The sequence below is a fragment of the Pundamilia nyererei genome, unplaced genomic scaffold (genome assembly GCF_000239375.1).
Source record: "Pundamilia nyererei isolate P.nyererei 1_Seehausen unplaced genomic scaffold, PunNye1.0 scaffold00280, whole genome shotgun sequence".
Classification (NCBI taxonomy): Eukaryota; Metazoa; Chordata; class Actinopteri; order Cichliformes; family Cichlidae; genus Pundamilia; species Pundamilia nyererei.
In genome coordinates, this window is record NW_005187681.1 from 629791 (window position 1) to 644637 (window position 14847).

At 47.9% G+C, this 14847-nt stretch overlaps 2 protein-coding genes across 5 annotated transcripts in view; both read left to right on the top strand.

The window, feature by feature from the left end:
- The window catches only part of ccdc57 (coiled-coil domain containing 57), a 23562-nt gene extending 15702 nt beyond the window's left edge, over positions 1 to 7860 (top strand). For 2 of the 3 annotated variants that reach the window (XM_005750614.1, XM_005750615.2), the window contains exons 5-12: positions 2089 to 2287; positions 2617 to 2769; positions 3000 to 3079; positions 3189 to 3411; positions 4241 to 4341; positions 4622 to 4753; positions 5035 to 5137; positions 6696 to 7860. In XM_005750614.1, coding sequence (XP_005750671.1) covers positions 2089 to 2287; positions 2617 to 2769; positions 3000 to 3079; positions 3189 to 3411; positions 4241 to 4341; positions 4622 to 4753; positions 5035 to 5137; positions 6696 to 6901 — 1197 coding nt within the window. In that variant the 3' untranslated portion in view covers positions 6902 to 7860. The remainder of the gene's footprint in view (positions 1 to 2088; positions 2288 to 2616; positions 2770 to 2999; positions 3080 to 3188; positions 3412 to 4240; positions 4342 to 4621; positions 4754 to 5034; positions 5138 to 6695) is intronic. The other variant, XM_005750616.1, reaches the window with a different exon arrangement.
- A 1422-nt stretch (positions 7861 to 9282) lies between these two features.
- Positions 9283 to 14847, top strand: part of fasn (fatty acid synthase) — a 24709-nt gene continuing 19144 nt past the window's right edge. For both annotated transcript variants that reach the window (XM_005750619.2, XM_013915278.1), the window contains exons 1-8: positions 9283 to 9994; positions 11758 to 11893; positions 12746 to 12898; positions 12986 to 13159; positions 13555 to 13755; positions 13993 to 14115; positions 14202 to 14317; positions 14405 to 14539. In XM_005750619.2, the coding sequence (XP_005750676.1) occupies positions 11767 to 11893; positions 12746 to 12898; positions 12986 to 13159; positions 13555 to 13755; positions 13993 to 14115; positions 14202 to 14317; positions 14405 to 14539 (1029 nt within the window). In that variant the 5' untranslated portion in view covers positions 9283 to 9994; positions 11758 to 11766. The remainder of the gene's footprint in view (positions 9995 to 11757; positions 11894 to 12745; positions 12899 to 12985; positions 13160 to 13554; positions 13756 to 13992; positions 14116 to 14201; positions 14318 to 14404; positions 14540 to 14847) is intronic.

The following is a 14847-nucleotide window of genomic DNA, read 5'->3' on the forward strand; positions in this document are numbered from 1 at the left end:
CCATTTGACCTCAGAACTGAAGAAGCTTCTCGGATGAGAGGTGAAACGTCTTCAAGCAACTTAAAGAAGTCCAGACGCTTTTCTTTGCAAGCTCCTTAGACTACGATGACCTGGATGACTGAGAACCTTCACAGACATATGTGACAATTGAAACTTTGTAGCTGACCTAGTGTTACGTCTTTTAACGGGGCTGTGGAGGCCTTTGACATTATAACTTATGACTTTAAGCAAATCCATCTTAACTCTTCAGAGTGAAGTTTGACAGATATTTAAGAGCATAAGTAAGTTTGAACTCCATGATGACCCAAGGATTTTGCTTAACATAGGACAAAACAAAAGGAACCATCAAACCAACAAACCAAAAACGAATATATAAAGCACCTTGTACAAGTTTTTTACCCATCAAATGATCCCTGGGAGAGCAAGGGACCTGAGCGGGTCAGACAACAACAAGACAAAAAGTCAACAAGTCCTCGAATGCAGCTAACTCAAGTTTAGATGTCTTCATATGAAATGATGAACTGAAGTTCGGGGAGAATTGCTGCGAGCAGTCTCAGTGCAACCAACAGGTCCCAGTGCTGTCTGCTAGAACAATAGTGGAACTCAGGCCTGCACAATTGCAACTAAGCTCTGTGATGTAGCTTACTGAAGTAAAGAACTCCGAGTTACCTTCCACCTTGGTCCAGGAGATAAGACCATCATAGTTCACCACCTGCTGGAGAAAGTATGTTTTCCTTGACATAATCCATGGCTTTGGCAGCATCCACAAACTCTTTTTCAACGTTGTTGTAAGAGACAGGAAATCTGGCAGGGTACAGGATGTGGACTCCCAGTCTATCGTGGAGTATCTTCCTCACGCAGTGAAAGCTGCCCTGACTTTCGCCACCCTGCCGTGTAGTCGGGGAATATGGCGATTGGGTTTCCGTTGAAGAGTAGTTTACCTCTGCGCACACTCCTGAGGATGTCCACGGCATCTCCTTTGCTGTTTGATTTAGCAATGATAACTTGTGGGGTATCCCCGTGTCTCCGTTGAGTCAGACTACGATGAAATCTTTCCACGCGGACTTCCCTGTCAAGCCAAAACACCTCTTTGAGGAGCGCTGAGACCGCCTCCGGTGAGCTGGATCCCTGGGTTTCAGCCACACCGGTGGCTCGGCTTGGATAGCGGTAGTTTTGCTATTGATTTCTGCCGTGCTCTCATTGCCTACAACATGCTGGCTCATTATGATGATGGGACTTTCAGATGAATACAAGAAGCTAATAGAAGGGCTGCACGGTGGTGCAGTGATTAACCTCACAGCAAGAAGGTCCTGGGTTTGAATACACCATCTGAGGGTGCATGTGATTATTAAAGTGGGACATCTGTCAGAATCACTGTACTGGGTTGACTTTCACAGATGCTCATTTCTGTTGTGGCCACAAGGTGGCAGTAATTTACTGTCCTGTACATCACTGATGACTGAGGATCTTCTAGACCCAGCAGTCTTAGCTAATTATAGGCCAATCTCCAACCTTCCTTTATATCAAACATCCTTGAAAGAGTAGTTGTCAAACAGCTAACAGATCATCTGCAGAGGTTTATTTGAAGAGTTTCAGTCAGGTTTCAGAGCTCATCACAGCACAGAAACAGCTTTAGTGAAGGTTACAAATGATCTTCTTATGGCCTCTGACAGTGGACTCATCTCTGTGCTTGTCCTGCTAGACCTCAGTGCAGCGTTCGATACTGTCGACCATAATATCCTATTAGAGCGATTAGAACATGCTGTAGGTATTACAGGTACATTTAGGATAAATATACACTTTGCTCAAAACATTTGTAATTTTGTTACCCATAAATTTGCATAATTATGATTAAAAAGCTGTACAGTGATGCACATGTCTGAGAGCGGCACAGAGCTCTGCATAGTCCTGTTCAGTACTGATGGAAGCAGATTTATAGTTATTGTTGTGTTGTTGGTGTCCCTGCAGTCTCATCGTTTTGTGTATTTTTGATCTGAACATTCAACACACAATAATGCAAATTTCCAATTCCTGTTCTTCTTCCTGTGAAACATCACTTACACGACATAAAACCATCTAAATCCACAGGGTCTCACTCCAAAGGTGGATTCTCTGGCATCGGTGGAGATCCGGCGTCTACAGGAGCAGAACAGCGCCCTGCGTGCTGTGGTTACCCAGATGAGAAAGGACATGGAAGGTCTCGGCCATCTCCTAGTCTTACCTAATGCTGAGGCACCAGTGCAACCTCCGTATCAGGAATCTTCAGCCTCCAAAGGCAACACAGCAGGTGCTGTCTGGCTCTGTATACAAACCTTGATGAGTTTCTGCATCACTGTGACAAACTATACACGCAAACCCTTTCAGTGGGCTCCACATGCTAAGATAGATTTGACCCAGTGACCCACATCACTGCTGCTGATTCTTCTGTTAAACATGCTTTTGTTGAGCTTACAGCCACAGACACTCTGCTCATCGCATGTAAGAAAGAAAAGCTTAGAATGATCATGAACTTGTTTTCTGTTTTTCATTTTAATGTATAAAATAATAGCTTTGGATAATCTGAGTGTTAAGCTAAACTTTAACACTCCTTCTCCTTCTCTGTAAAACTGGACTCAGACTCCCGTCAGCCTCTGGAGCAGGAGGTGCACCTGTCAGGTAAGCACCTCGAGGAGCAGCGAGGAGGTGTCACAGGACTGTCAGGCCTGGCTTCAGCCATGGAGGACCCACAACACATCGATCCAGGCAGATCACAGCCTGAAAATCAAGCTGGTATTATTCATACTGTTAATTTCCTCCATATAACCCCAAAACATTACGTTAGCTAACACAAACACTGTAAGTAGATGATAGAGAGGAACATAAGGCGTTAAGCAGCAGAGGTGTTTGTGGCTGTTGAACATGTTCATCTTCCACAGTCACTGAAACCTGTATCTTTGACGTTTGTTGGTCACATTGTCTCCCTCATATCACTGCATCATATTTGTGCCGTGGGTCCTCAGGTGGTTCGTGTCTGGATGAACGTGGCAGGTGCCCCGCTGTGACACGTGTGGAGTCAGCTTCCAATGACATCACACAGCAGGTACTACAGGAGGTTTATTGATCTGTCAGTGGAGGTGGAGCCACTGATCTGCTTAACCCTACCTATCACTGTTAGAAAGCACAAAATGGTTTCATCATCATCTTTTCAGAGGACACTGGTGCAGCAGCTCCAAGGAGACAGCAAGTATGTGAAACCAGCTCTGATGTGTGGCGTGTTTAAGAGCGTCCATCCTGCTAAAAATGACCCCCAGCTCCTTCGCGTCAGGCTGAAGCAGGCAGCGTCCTGCATCGCCCGTTTGAGCAGAGAGAAACAGCAGCTGATAGCGCTGGGCAACCGCCTCCGTGCCCAGATCGCCGCCGACGGACGGCAGGGTAGAGTTACACACCCGTCACTGCACACCCCGGTACAGCACAGCAGGGTGGCTGTGCTGGGAGGCTGCAGCCCAGCCCAGTTTACTGGAAGCATAAATGAATTTAAGGACAAACTGAGACGCTGGCAGTACAAAATCAAACTGGACCTGCACAGTCACACTTTTCCTCTTAAGAATAGTCGGATGGTGTGCCGCTATGAATTGTGGGGATTATTTACTCTCCTGTTGTAAAGAATGCTCCGGTTAATTGTATGCTAAAGGAGGTAATAAAGGACACAATGAAGTTTCCTTTAGAGAAGGAATGTGATTCCAGCACCTGTGAGTTCAGATACTGCAGGTGAAATCACACAGTTAGGAACAGCACGTACCTGATCGTCATCATCTCAGATCAGTCTGACATCACTCCACCTGACCAGTTAGCCTTCTTTTATTCAGTTCCTGTTGGCACTGACGTGGGCTTTCCTGCTGTTTCCTCCTTTTAGGAATGTAAAACAGCGACTCAGGGCCTTTTTGAGGAGACAGCAAACGACAGCAAAAGCATTTAGAGTTCCAGGATTGTGGAGTCACACGTATATCAAATGTTCTGCAGCGACTGCATGAGAACGTTTTATTACTGGATGGATTCAGACACAGCAGTACTGTGTGGGGCTGCAGTGGGAAAAGTTACATTAAAAGAAAAGTGATTCAGACTCTACGCGTATGGACTATTATTAGCATGCATGTGTGGTGTTTGTTTCCACAGGTGGATGATATATTCTGTGGTGTTTACAGACAGACTCATGAAAAATGAAGCAGTCAGAGGTCCTTAAATATCTCTGTGTGTCCAACAGCACCGGGGGGGCTGGAGAAGGACACCCCCACAGAGAAACTAGGAGACCACCATGGCCGCCTTTCTGCTGTGGAACAGCTGCAGTACCAGCTCACCACTCAGGTATCTGCTCAACAACGTCCTCGTCCTCTTCTCCAGCAGGTTTACAGAGGTTTGAATGTGTTACTTTGTTGTAGATGTCATTTGAAATGGATACAAATGCCGTGGTCTCCATCCCTCAGTATCACACTGACACATGAGTGCAGGCGGCACTTTGTGCAAATGTGTTCAAATTAAAAATCTGACGTTTTTACTTGAGGGGAAAGTATGTGCTTTACTTTAATAAGAACACGTCCGTGTCTGTGCTGCACCGGATACAGTGTTGGTGTGTTTGTGCCATCAGGAGCTGCAATATGCACTGATGCAGAGAGCTTCTGCTGCTGCTGAACAGCACATCCCACCAACAAAGAGCCAGGCTTTCTTCAAAGGGACTGCAAACACTTGCCATGGGCTCAAACCCAGAGACACGTCTGAGGTGAGAGCCTTGAAGAATGCATTAATGCACTGCCAAGCCCAGCTGGCCTGTTCACTCCCTGCCTGGATGGCTGTGTTCTCCTCCAACATGCTTGTTATGTTGAGTGGTGTTCCTAAATGGCCTGTGGTTAAATGTGTGGGTTCAGTAACACTAGAAAAGTGCTGCATACTGTAAATGCAAGTACACATTTGTGTGTATATATTAATGAAGTAGTAAACATCAGAAGAGTAAATCTGTGATTCGCACAGCTGTAGTGTAAAATAACTCTTCCTCTTCTTTAGACACGCTCACAGCTGCACTTGTCCAGGACTGTGTCGCATGAATCGCTGTGCTCATTAACGATGCTGTGGGACACTCTGGATCGTGGACTTACGGACTCAGAAGGTATCCACATCCTCCCCACGATGCGCTGTACTCGCAGTCTTTGCACATCACTGTAGTGTAGTCAGAGCACTGAGTGTCAGTTTGTAGCAGAAGACAAAACAAGTTCACAGCCAGTACATCAGCATCACAAACATTCATTTCATCTCATTTTGTATCTAGTTTGTGATCATAAGTACAGTTACTCTATGTTACTGGAATAAAACAAACTCTGCTCCCAGTGTGAATCAGCGACAGATCAGCTGTTGCTCAACGTGTGGCCTCGTCTCTGTCAGCGCTCCAGGGAACAATTTCCCAACCAGATAAAGCTGACTTGCAGTGATTGGCATCATAGCAGTCAATAATTGTGAAACCAGAAAAACAAAGCACAAAGTTTGAATGATGTGTTGATAAAGGATGAGTTAGAGATGTCTGTGATAGCTGTTAAAGCAACAGTGCTGCTTTCTTGTGTACAGTTCCACTGTGGGAGAAACGTGAGTCTATCTTCTGTCTTTACCGACATCCAACAGTGAACTCTGAGACTGATGACTTATTTAATTATTTATTTATTTAGGACAGTGCATGTTAATGAACATAAATGTAAAAAAAAATAAAAATTACATGAATGTAAACATGCCAGATTATAGCCAAAGGCTAATTTCCATCTGTTGTCCTTAAACATAAAAAAATAGACATAATAAACTTATTTGAGCCAATATTTCTGGGTGGTTCAGCAGGTAGAGGAGGTCATGATGACCAGGAAGGTACAGACACATCGAGCTACAGACCATCTCTAACTCGGACCACAGCCACAAATCTTCTTGTCCATCCAGCAGGTCGTCTCCAGTCTTCATGTGAAATATCGTTGGGCAACAGGCTGGGCCCAAGTTACTCCGTGAATGTTAGATAGAAAGTACTTAAAGTGCTTGTGTGGATGGATGAGATTGCAGAAAGCACTGAGTGCTCAGTTACAGCAGAACAGTGCTAAATAAGAACGCGTCCACTTACCGTTTATTTCCTTCTGTTCAGCCCTGACAGCTCATTTCAGTGATGATGATGAATGTCTGCCTTTGTTGTCACTGTCATGGGGATGTGCTTCGTGAGTACAGACGTGAGGTCTCGCGTCGTTTTGGGGATGAGAATGATGGTGGAGGGCGTCAGACTGGTGGGAATGGCAGCACGAGTCAGGGAGAGGTTGAACTATGTACTGTTGTTGTTGTTTGTCAACAGAACTGCATAAAAACCAGCCACAGAATCCTTTTATTCATTTTAGGCATTATGTGGTACATATATATGGGAAGCATCACTTTAGCTGAGCTGAGCACACACGTCATAAATACACTTGTAGCATCTGTAACCAAACCAGGTAATGAACAGCTGGTTGAAACTCGTGGGAGTTATGATGTCTTTGAACAGTTTATAGACATAGACATGGCGCGCATTAATAGGCTGCACTGGACCAACCTGCACCGACACGTCACTGCAGCGAATCGCAGTGACCTGTGCTGCTGTTAGTGTGTTTTTGGATCTGAATTCAACAAATGAAACAGCTGTAAGTCAACTTCTTTTGTCTCTCCAAAAGGTGAACGTGGGCTCAGGAGCAGACAGTCTGGTGGCTCTGGAGTCCAGATGATGGTGCATGGTAGTGGTGTGATTCCCAGCCAGCCCCAGACTGAGGTCCAGCAAAGCAGGAGGCAGTCTAAAACACTGCCAAGCACTACCAAGACCAACAGACCTGCAGTCCCTGCCAGGATCAGCAAGATCAGAAACTACAATGTTAAAGACTGAGATGGATGTTGAGGACAAGCCCAGACCAGAGCTCCCAGCAGCTGGCACACTGGGAGTAACACACGAGCATCACGGACAACACAACAAAGAGAGAAGAGTGGGACAAGGAAGGGAACGAGACTCTGATGGATGTAATGAAGACAATCAGACAGAAAACAACAGCAAACACACACCAGCAAAGGAAGAAACAGGCCACAAACACAAGAACACTCACAGTAAACATGAACACAAAGACAAAAACACTGCAGGACAGAGACAATCGAGACAGAGACAGGACGGATAAGAAACACTCAAGGGACCAAAAACCTGAAACTGGAGCTGAACCACACAGTCCATCAAACTGAGCAGGAAGCAGAACTCGAATAACACAACAGGACAACTATGACTGACCGACAATGAAGCTATACAACAAACAGGTTACTGGATAAGATGTGATTGTTTTCATGCACATATGCACCGCAGCAGAAGGAGAAAACAAACCCTGACCAGCAAAAACCTGAACAGAAATCAAACGTGTTGAACCCACGTGAGAGTTTCAGGGAGGAATATTCAAGATTTTAAGGAGCGTTACACCTTTATTGCTGCGCTCTCACACACTCTGTCAGATCCAATAACTGAAGAAACTACAGAGACACAGAACACACAGGAGCATACAGCACGAGGCCTTAAACACACACGAGGGGACGAGGCAGAGTGGACACCACGGGGGACACAGCTGGACAGAGTCACAGTAAGGGACTGTCAAAATAAAACAGGAAACGTAACACTGACACAGACACAAAGACGGACGAACCATGGACAAAAAGGTAAAGACACATGGAGACACGTGGAGGAAACTAATAAACCTGAAGCTAAACTAGAAACCAACCTGAGGAGCATGAGGAAGGAACACTGATCAGTGGGTTAGAACTCCAACATAAATTCACGTTCTCGTGAATAAATCCTTTCTAAAGTTAAAATGTGTCCCCATCATTGTTCCAGTCTTGTTGTCCTTCAGTACATCTTCATGTCCTTCTAGTGGGAGGTTTCAGGTTTTGTCCTGTCGTGTGTAATTCTCTCTGGTGTTCATCCGTCTCTGTGCACACGAGGACAGTCGCACACAAACACTGTTGCAGCAGACCACGGTGGCTTCCACGCGAGCAGCTTCAAAACATGCTTCATCCCCGAGAAAGTATCTGCTTTACCACAGAGATCAGCTGGGTCATCAGCGTACACTGTGGGTGTGTCTGCGACAGAAACAATCACTGACAGGTTTGCATGTAAATAAAGCAACTTGCTTTGGTGAACTCTAAACACTCTGTCTTCATGGTTTAACAGACACATGATCAAATCTACAGGCAGCTTCTTTCTGAAACACGAGCAGCTGCTGCTGTTTCTCCTCAGGTTCAGAAACCCACTCCTGTTACATGTTGTTGTGGAGAAACAGGAAGTGCATTTCTCCCCTGGAATAGAGATTTTATAAGTGCTGGAGACCATATTTCATATGCTCCATATGATATCAGCTGTCACCCTGCCACATTTCCTCTCACCTCTCAGTAAACCTTTGTCAGTCCGTCCTTTTATTCCTGATATTCCCAGATACCAAACAGGTGATACACACTGCTAATTTTGTACACTGACCCACTGTGTGTTGTTTGGGACTGTCCCCTTCACTTTCATTATATTATCGTAGTATCTGTGGAAAACCTGGGAAACGCTGATCTGTGAAATACAAGTGTGGGCGTGCACAAAGTGTTTCGACACGAAGTGAACCATCATCAGGACATCATGTGTGGCAGCACTGGTATAGGGACACACAGGTGAATGCTGGGTGACAGCGAGACACACCTGAACTCTGAGTGCTTTGTATCACGCTCACTGCCTGCAGCACTCACATGGATGCAGATTCAGCTTGAGCGTTTTGCCCAAGGGCACTTTGTCATGCAGCCCTGAGGATCCACAGACAGGCTTTACTGTGGGCTATGACATGAAGTTATTTCAGACAACACGAGCTGTACCTGAGCTATCATCCATCCACAGACCTACATCGTGGTGAATGCACCTATTTTTATATAGCAGTCACACACTCACACGAGCACTTTCTTCTGTTTTTTCTCACATTCACACACTCCGATGGATGTGTGAGTAAATCTTGCCTGAGGATATTTGGCAAGCAGACTGGATCAGCAGGGACCGAAGCACACGCTCCAGTGTGAGACCTGCCCTGGCTTCTGAGGCTCCAGGTGGGACACACAGGTCACGGTGTGGCTGCTTTGGTGAGCTGTGTGCTTTGTGTAGATGAGTGTGATTGTTGTGGTCCATTACAGGACACTTCACCTCAGCTGAGGAGCCAAAGTCCCGATGAGCTGGATGGAGCTGATGAGTACTGACCATAGGTGGAGCTGGAGGTCAGCAGCTCCTTACACCATCATGCGACTGAACCGTGAACTCCAGTAACCCTGACAAGTCACGCGAGCTCTCCTGGCTACGTCACAGTTGGGTCCCGCCCTTTAATCACCCTATCTCAACAGTGGCTGCAGGTCTGCAGCGATTGGACGAAGCCTCACATCCTCGCTCCGTGATTGGCCAGCTTCGCCTGTCATCCAGAAGTTGCCGGCTGCACCTTCGCATCGTCAGCTGCGGTGTAACGTTGAGCAGCTCTGCGCGTGCACGTCCCGCGGACACAGACGCTCCCTCGCCCCGTGCACGCTATCAGTACCCCCCCACCTCCCTCCGTGACCGTCGTAGGAGGATGACTAGAGTTTATCGCGTCCCATCTGCCGGCTGCTGTCGTCGCGCCGCTGCCGGTTGACCGTTAGTAACCCCGGCTCTTTTTTCTGCGCGCATCCACACAGTTGCTCCATCACTGGCTGGATCGCAGAGCCCTGCCTCTCCTCTCATTGGACTGCTGAGCCAAGCGGTTGTCAGCCCATGTGGCGTGGGCAGGCAGAGTGTGACACATTTAAGTTCATCAGAGAAAAAAGCGTGAATGAAGCGCGGAGGCTAACGGAGGCTCTCACACCCACGGCGGCTGAAGACTCGACACATGACCGAGCGTGCTGAGCGGCTCAGCCTCACGTTTTACCGGAACATCCGTCGGTTCGGCTCAGACAGGTAAGCTCGCCCGCGGCTGCTGCTCGCTGCTTATTGTGGTCCCGACCGGTGTCCAAACTCGGCATCCCCGACAATTTTTAGTTTACAAACACTTGTTATAATGACTAACTACTCCTGACATTCTTGAGATGTTAGCTCTTCATACAACGAAGTTATAGTGGGACACAAATCATATCAGGCTGATCCTGCCACGATTTGTTCCCCCTGTGTAAATCACGGACAGTCTCCCACATTACTCCTGAAACTTTAGAGGATTTAGCTCTTTATAGAGTAAAGTTACAGGAGAATAAAAATAGTTATCAGCCAAAATGTTAATGGTTTGTTAAAATAAGCCCCAAGCTCAGCTGTGTGACAGCATGGAGCTGGCATACATGATCCCAGGACCGAGCAGCACTGAGGATGAGGGACGTAGCTCATCAGCACCTGTGACAGCCCACTGCCATCAGTTATTCTGGGAGAACTCGAGAGTCCGTGGACATACACGTGTTGGAGGCCTGGGCCCTGATCAGTATGGAGGCCACGCTGGTGCTTGGGTCCAGTGAACAGCAGCACTGTTGTTACTGCAGCCCTGTGGTCACCACGGTGCTTCAGGGCTCATTGATTCTTTTTAGACTCACTCATCTGTCAGATCGCTTTAAACTACAGTCACCATCGTTCACAGCACTTCATCAGCTTCACATTCAAATGACCAGTTTAAAATGACCAGCTAAGCTAACAGGCATGTGTAGGACAGTGAGATTAAAGAATATGTTGACAAAAGAAACCAAACTCATTCCTGGAACTATTTCAGAAAGCATCGAGTCAGTGGCCGAGCCCCCTGCAGTGCAACGTGAAACTTTTTAATGACAGCAGTGTTGAAGCAACAAACTAATGTGGAGATGAAATCCAGGAACACGTTTTTCCTGTTCACGCAGCGCCTGTGGATCCACACATAGTTACAGTGTGGAGTCATGGAAGGAGCTGAGAATGTGTCATTGTTGTTCACTGTTTCACGCTCTTCCTGTGAAGATGCTGACAAGTCAGGTCCTGTTGTGGCTGCTGCAGAGCGAAGCCCTGACACAAAGGAGCAGAGTGAGGGAAGACGAGGAGGATGTGCCCTGAATAGAAATGGTCACGCCGAGCTGTGCGCACACAGTGACTTTGCAGTTTAGCAGCTAGCTCGTAGTTAGCAAATTGTCTGCATACGCTCACAATGGGGTGTAATCTGGGTCAAGATGGTGCACTGAAGGAGCCGGGCTAGATGTAATCCCAGGGCGGGACATCCTGGAGTCCAAATCCCTTCAGACTGTGTCGTGTTGTGTAACGTGGTCGCGCTGTCTTCACATTTGTAATGCCACACAAGCAAAACAGTGGCATGAGTGTGATTGTTGGTCTTTGTTGGTGCAACCTCACAGTGTGCATGTCAGAGCTGCATGTGATGCTGCGCCGGGCTCTGGCACAGCTTTACTCAGGACCTGGATGGTTTTGGAGACACAGCGGAGCTGCAGCTCTGCAGGTCGCAGTCACACGCAGCAGTGTTTTTATTGAGTCCACAAAGTTGCAAACATCAGTGTGATCAGAGAGGACACACACACACAGACACAGCAACACACACACAGACCTGTTTTTTTCTAGGTCACTGTCCGGTGCAGCGCGGAGTGCTGTATTGTTGGGATGGTTGTTGCCATGGTTACATGAATAGTGAGTCTGGCCCCAGCACCGACCACATTCATTGTTGTTAAACTGCAGAATGCTTGTCACTGATTGGCCCTCTGTGTCTGCAGTAAATAAACATGGATGAGATCGTCATAGCTGGAATATCGGGCCGCCTGCCTGAGTCCAGCAACCTGGAGGAATTCTGGGAAAACCTCATCAATGGTGTGGATATGGTAACAGAGGACAACCGGCGATGGACACCAGGTAAAAGCTTCCCTTCGGTTTCCATGTAACATATTTACTGAGCTGAGTTTCTCTTCAAAGACTAATATTTTATACCTCCTGCACTGTGCAGCAGTGTTGGTGCCTCTGCAGGCTGAGCTGAGTTTAGCTGCTTTGACATATTTGAAGGTAAAATAATGAATGTGAGTCATCAGGAACAGAGGATGGAGCAGATTTAACCAACAGCTTTTTCCCACCAGCTTGGTTTATTTACTTTAGTTGATTCATCTGATCGCTGCCAGTGTCACTTCAGTTTATTCCACTTCCTGTTAAAAAGTAAAGTTTTTTTTAATCATCATCATATGGATTTAACTTCATGGTTTCATTTTTTGTTATCCAAGTTTTACTGGTGATTCCTAACTGGTGTGATCATAAACCTGCTGTGTGCTTTTGCCTGCTTCCTGTGAGCTGCACACAGGCAGTAATAAGGGGCAGGGATAGCTCAGTAGGTAGAGTGGTGGCCCCATGATCGGAAGGTCGGGGGTTAGATTCCCCTGAACAGCTACCCTGAGGTACCCCTGAGCAAGGTACCGTCCCTACACACTGCTCCCCGGGCGCCCAATGGCTGCCCACTGCTTCACTGAGTGAATGGGTTAAATGCAGAGAGGGATTTTCCCCACGGGGACCAATAAAGTACACTTTCTTCTTCTTTCTTCTAAGCACTCAGATGTCCTCTGTCGCTCTCTGTGCTGGAAAAGGGAAACGTCCTCGTGAGGATTTTCCTCCCCTCTTTGGCTCAGTCTGGTCTCACAGCATCGTGTTTGGTGCTCAGTGTGAGCAGTGGCTGTGGACCGTGTGTGGGGTCCTGCTGCTGTAACATTGTGCTGTTTGCAGGTCTGTACGCTCTTCCAAAGAGGAACGGGAAACTCAAAGACATCAGCCACTTCGACGCAGCCTTCTTTGGAGTCCATCCCAAACAGGCCAACAGCATGGACCCACAGCTGCGCCTCATGCTGGAGATCGCCTACGAGGCTATTGTAGATGGAGGTGAGAGCAAACGAGTGGTGAGCTGAGGTTTAGTTTGCAGTTGGGGGAAAGATGACATGTGAGTGAAAATGAAATGTTGTGCTGCAGGACTGAATCCAGCCACGCTGCGCGGCAGCAAAACAGGCGTGTACATCGGTGTGAGCGGCTCCGAGGCGGGCGAAGCATTCAGCAGAGATCCAGAGGAGCTCCTGGGCTACAGCATGACGGGCTGCCAGCGCGGCATGTTGGCCAATAGACTGTCCTACTTCTTCGACTTCAGCGGTACGTGCACGCAGCGCTGCTCAGCACGTGTGTGTTTGCAGTGCTGTGATCCAGTGTGAGACACACACTCAGGTTTAGGTGGACACTCTGCTGCAGCTCAGGATCACCTTTGATCTTAGAGTAGCAAAGGAGTCTGCAGATCAGTGACGTGCAGTGTTTGTGTCGACAGGCAGGACGTCAACGTGCAGAGAGCACGCACGCTGCAGCAGCTGGACTGCTTTGAATGAACGATCTGGGCTCTGATTTTATTCGTCCACTGAATTGTTGCTGATATATTTTGTGTGTTTTTACTCTGTTTCTCGCTCTGTGCCGTAGTGGTTTCCTCAGCTCGGACGATCAGATGGGCGGCTCCGTATGTGGCGCCCGGCTCTAACCCTGCTGCCTTTGTTCTCCAGGCCCCAGCACTGCCATAGACACGGCGTGCTCCTCCAGCCTGCTGGCTCTAGAAAACGCCTTCCACGCCATCCGGCAGGGCCACTGTGACGCTGCTTTAGTTGGGGGAGTGAACCTGCTTCTCAAGCCGAACACTTCAGTGCAGTTCATGAAGCTGGGCATGCTCAGTCCAGAGGGGACCTGCAAGTCATTTGATGCTTCAGGTAAAACATCACCTGGTCTACACGTGACATCACAGAGTTTCTGTTTGGGAGCGATGGGGAGGAGCCGCTCCTCCACCGGCTGCCGGCGCATTTAATCTTTCTGTGTTACATTTACTTTGACAGTTCTTGACTAACTCAATGACGTAGAACGTTTTTTGTCTCAGCTTTAACTGTCTTCAATGTGTGACATGCATGCGAGCGTGCTGCAGGGTTAAAGCGTCACGTTTGTGTTGTCAGGAAATGGATACTGCCGCTCGGAGGCAGCGGTGGCAGTGCTGCTGACCAAACGACCGGCGGCTAGAAGAGTGTATGCCACAGTGATCAACGCAGGCAACAACACAGACGGATACAAAGAGCAAGGTAAGGAGGTCCAGGGGAGCACTGGAAGTCACGGCCGATCGGAGAAATGGTTTCGTTTACCGGTTTTCTGTGACGTGCTCACGCAGGGGTGACGTTTCCGTCTGGTGAGATGCAGCAGAGGCTGGTTCGTTCACTCTACCAGGAGGCCAGCGTGTCTCCAGAGCAGGTGGAGTACATCGAAGCCCACGGCACCGGGACAAAGGTCAGTGCAGCCGTCAGGTGTGTCGGCACAGAGAGGCGCTCTTACTAACCAGATCCACCGTATTTAACCTCTGCTCTGTCCACGCAGGTCGGCGACCCACAGGAAGTGAATGGCATCGTCAGCGTTTTCTGCGAGTCAAAGCGAGAGCCTCTGCTGATTGGCTCCACCAAGTCCAACATGGGTCATCCAGAGCCGGCCTCTGGGCTGGCTGCCCTGGCAAAGGTTTGAAACCACAGTCGTCTTCTAATGTTCTCACTGAGACCGTGTGACGTTGGAAACATCCAATCAGCTGACAGACGGTACACACAGATCACGAACACACTGTGTGCTGTATGCAGTCATCGCCGGGTGGAGCCACACCCACCCAAACACACCTCCTCCACTCTTCCTTTAGTGGCGTCTCAGAGAAATAAAAATGCTTCCAAATATTCTGAAGTGCTGCTTAGTAGAAATCTGGAGCTGTGGCCTCTTTTATGATGAGCTCTGTGTTAACCCTTTGAAGCCGGTCGGAGCGGGCTCGCTCTTTTTTG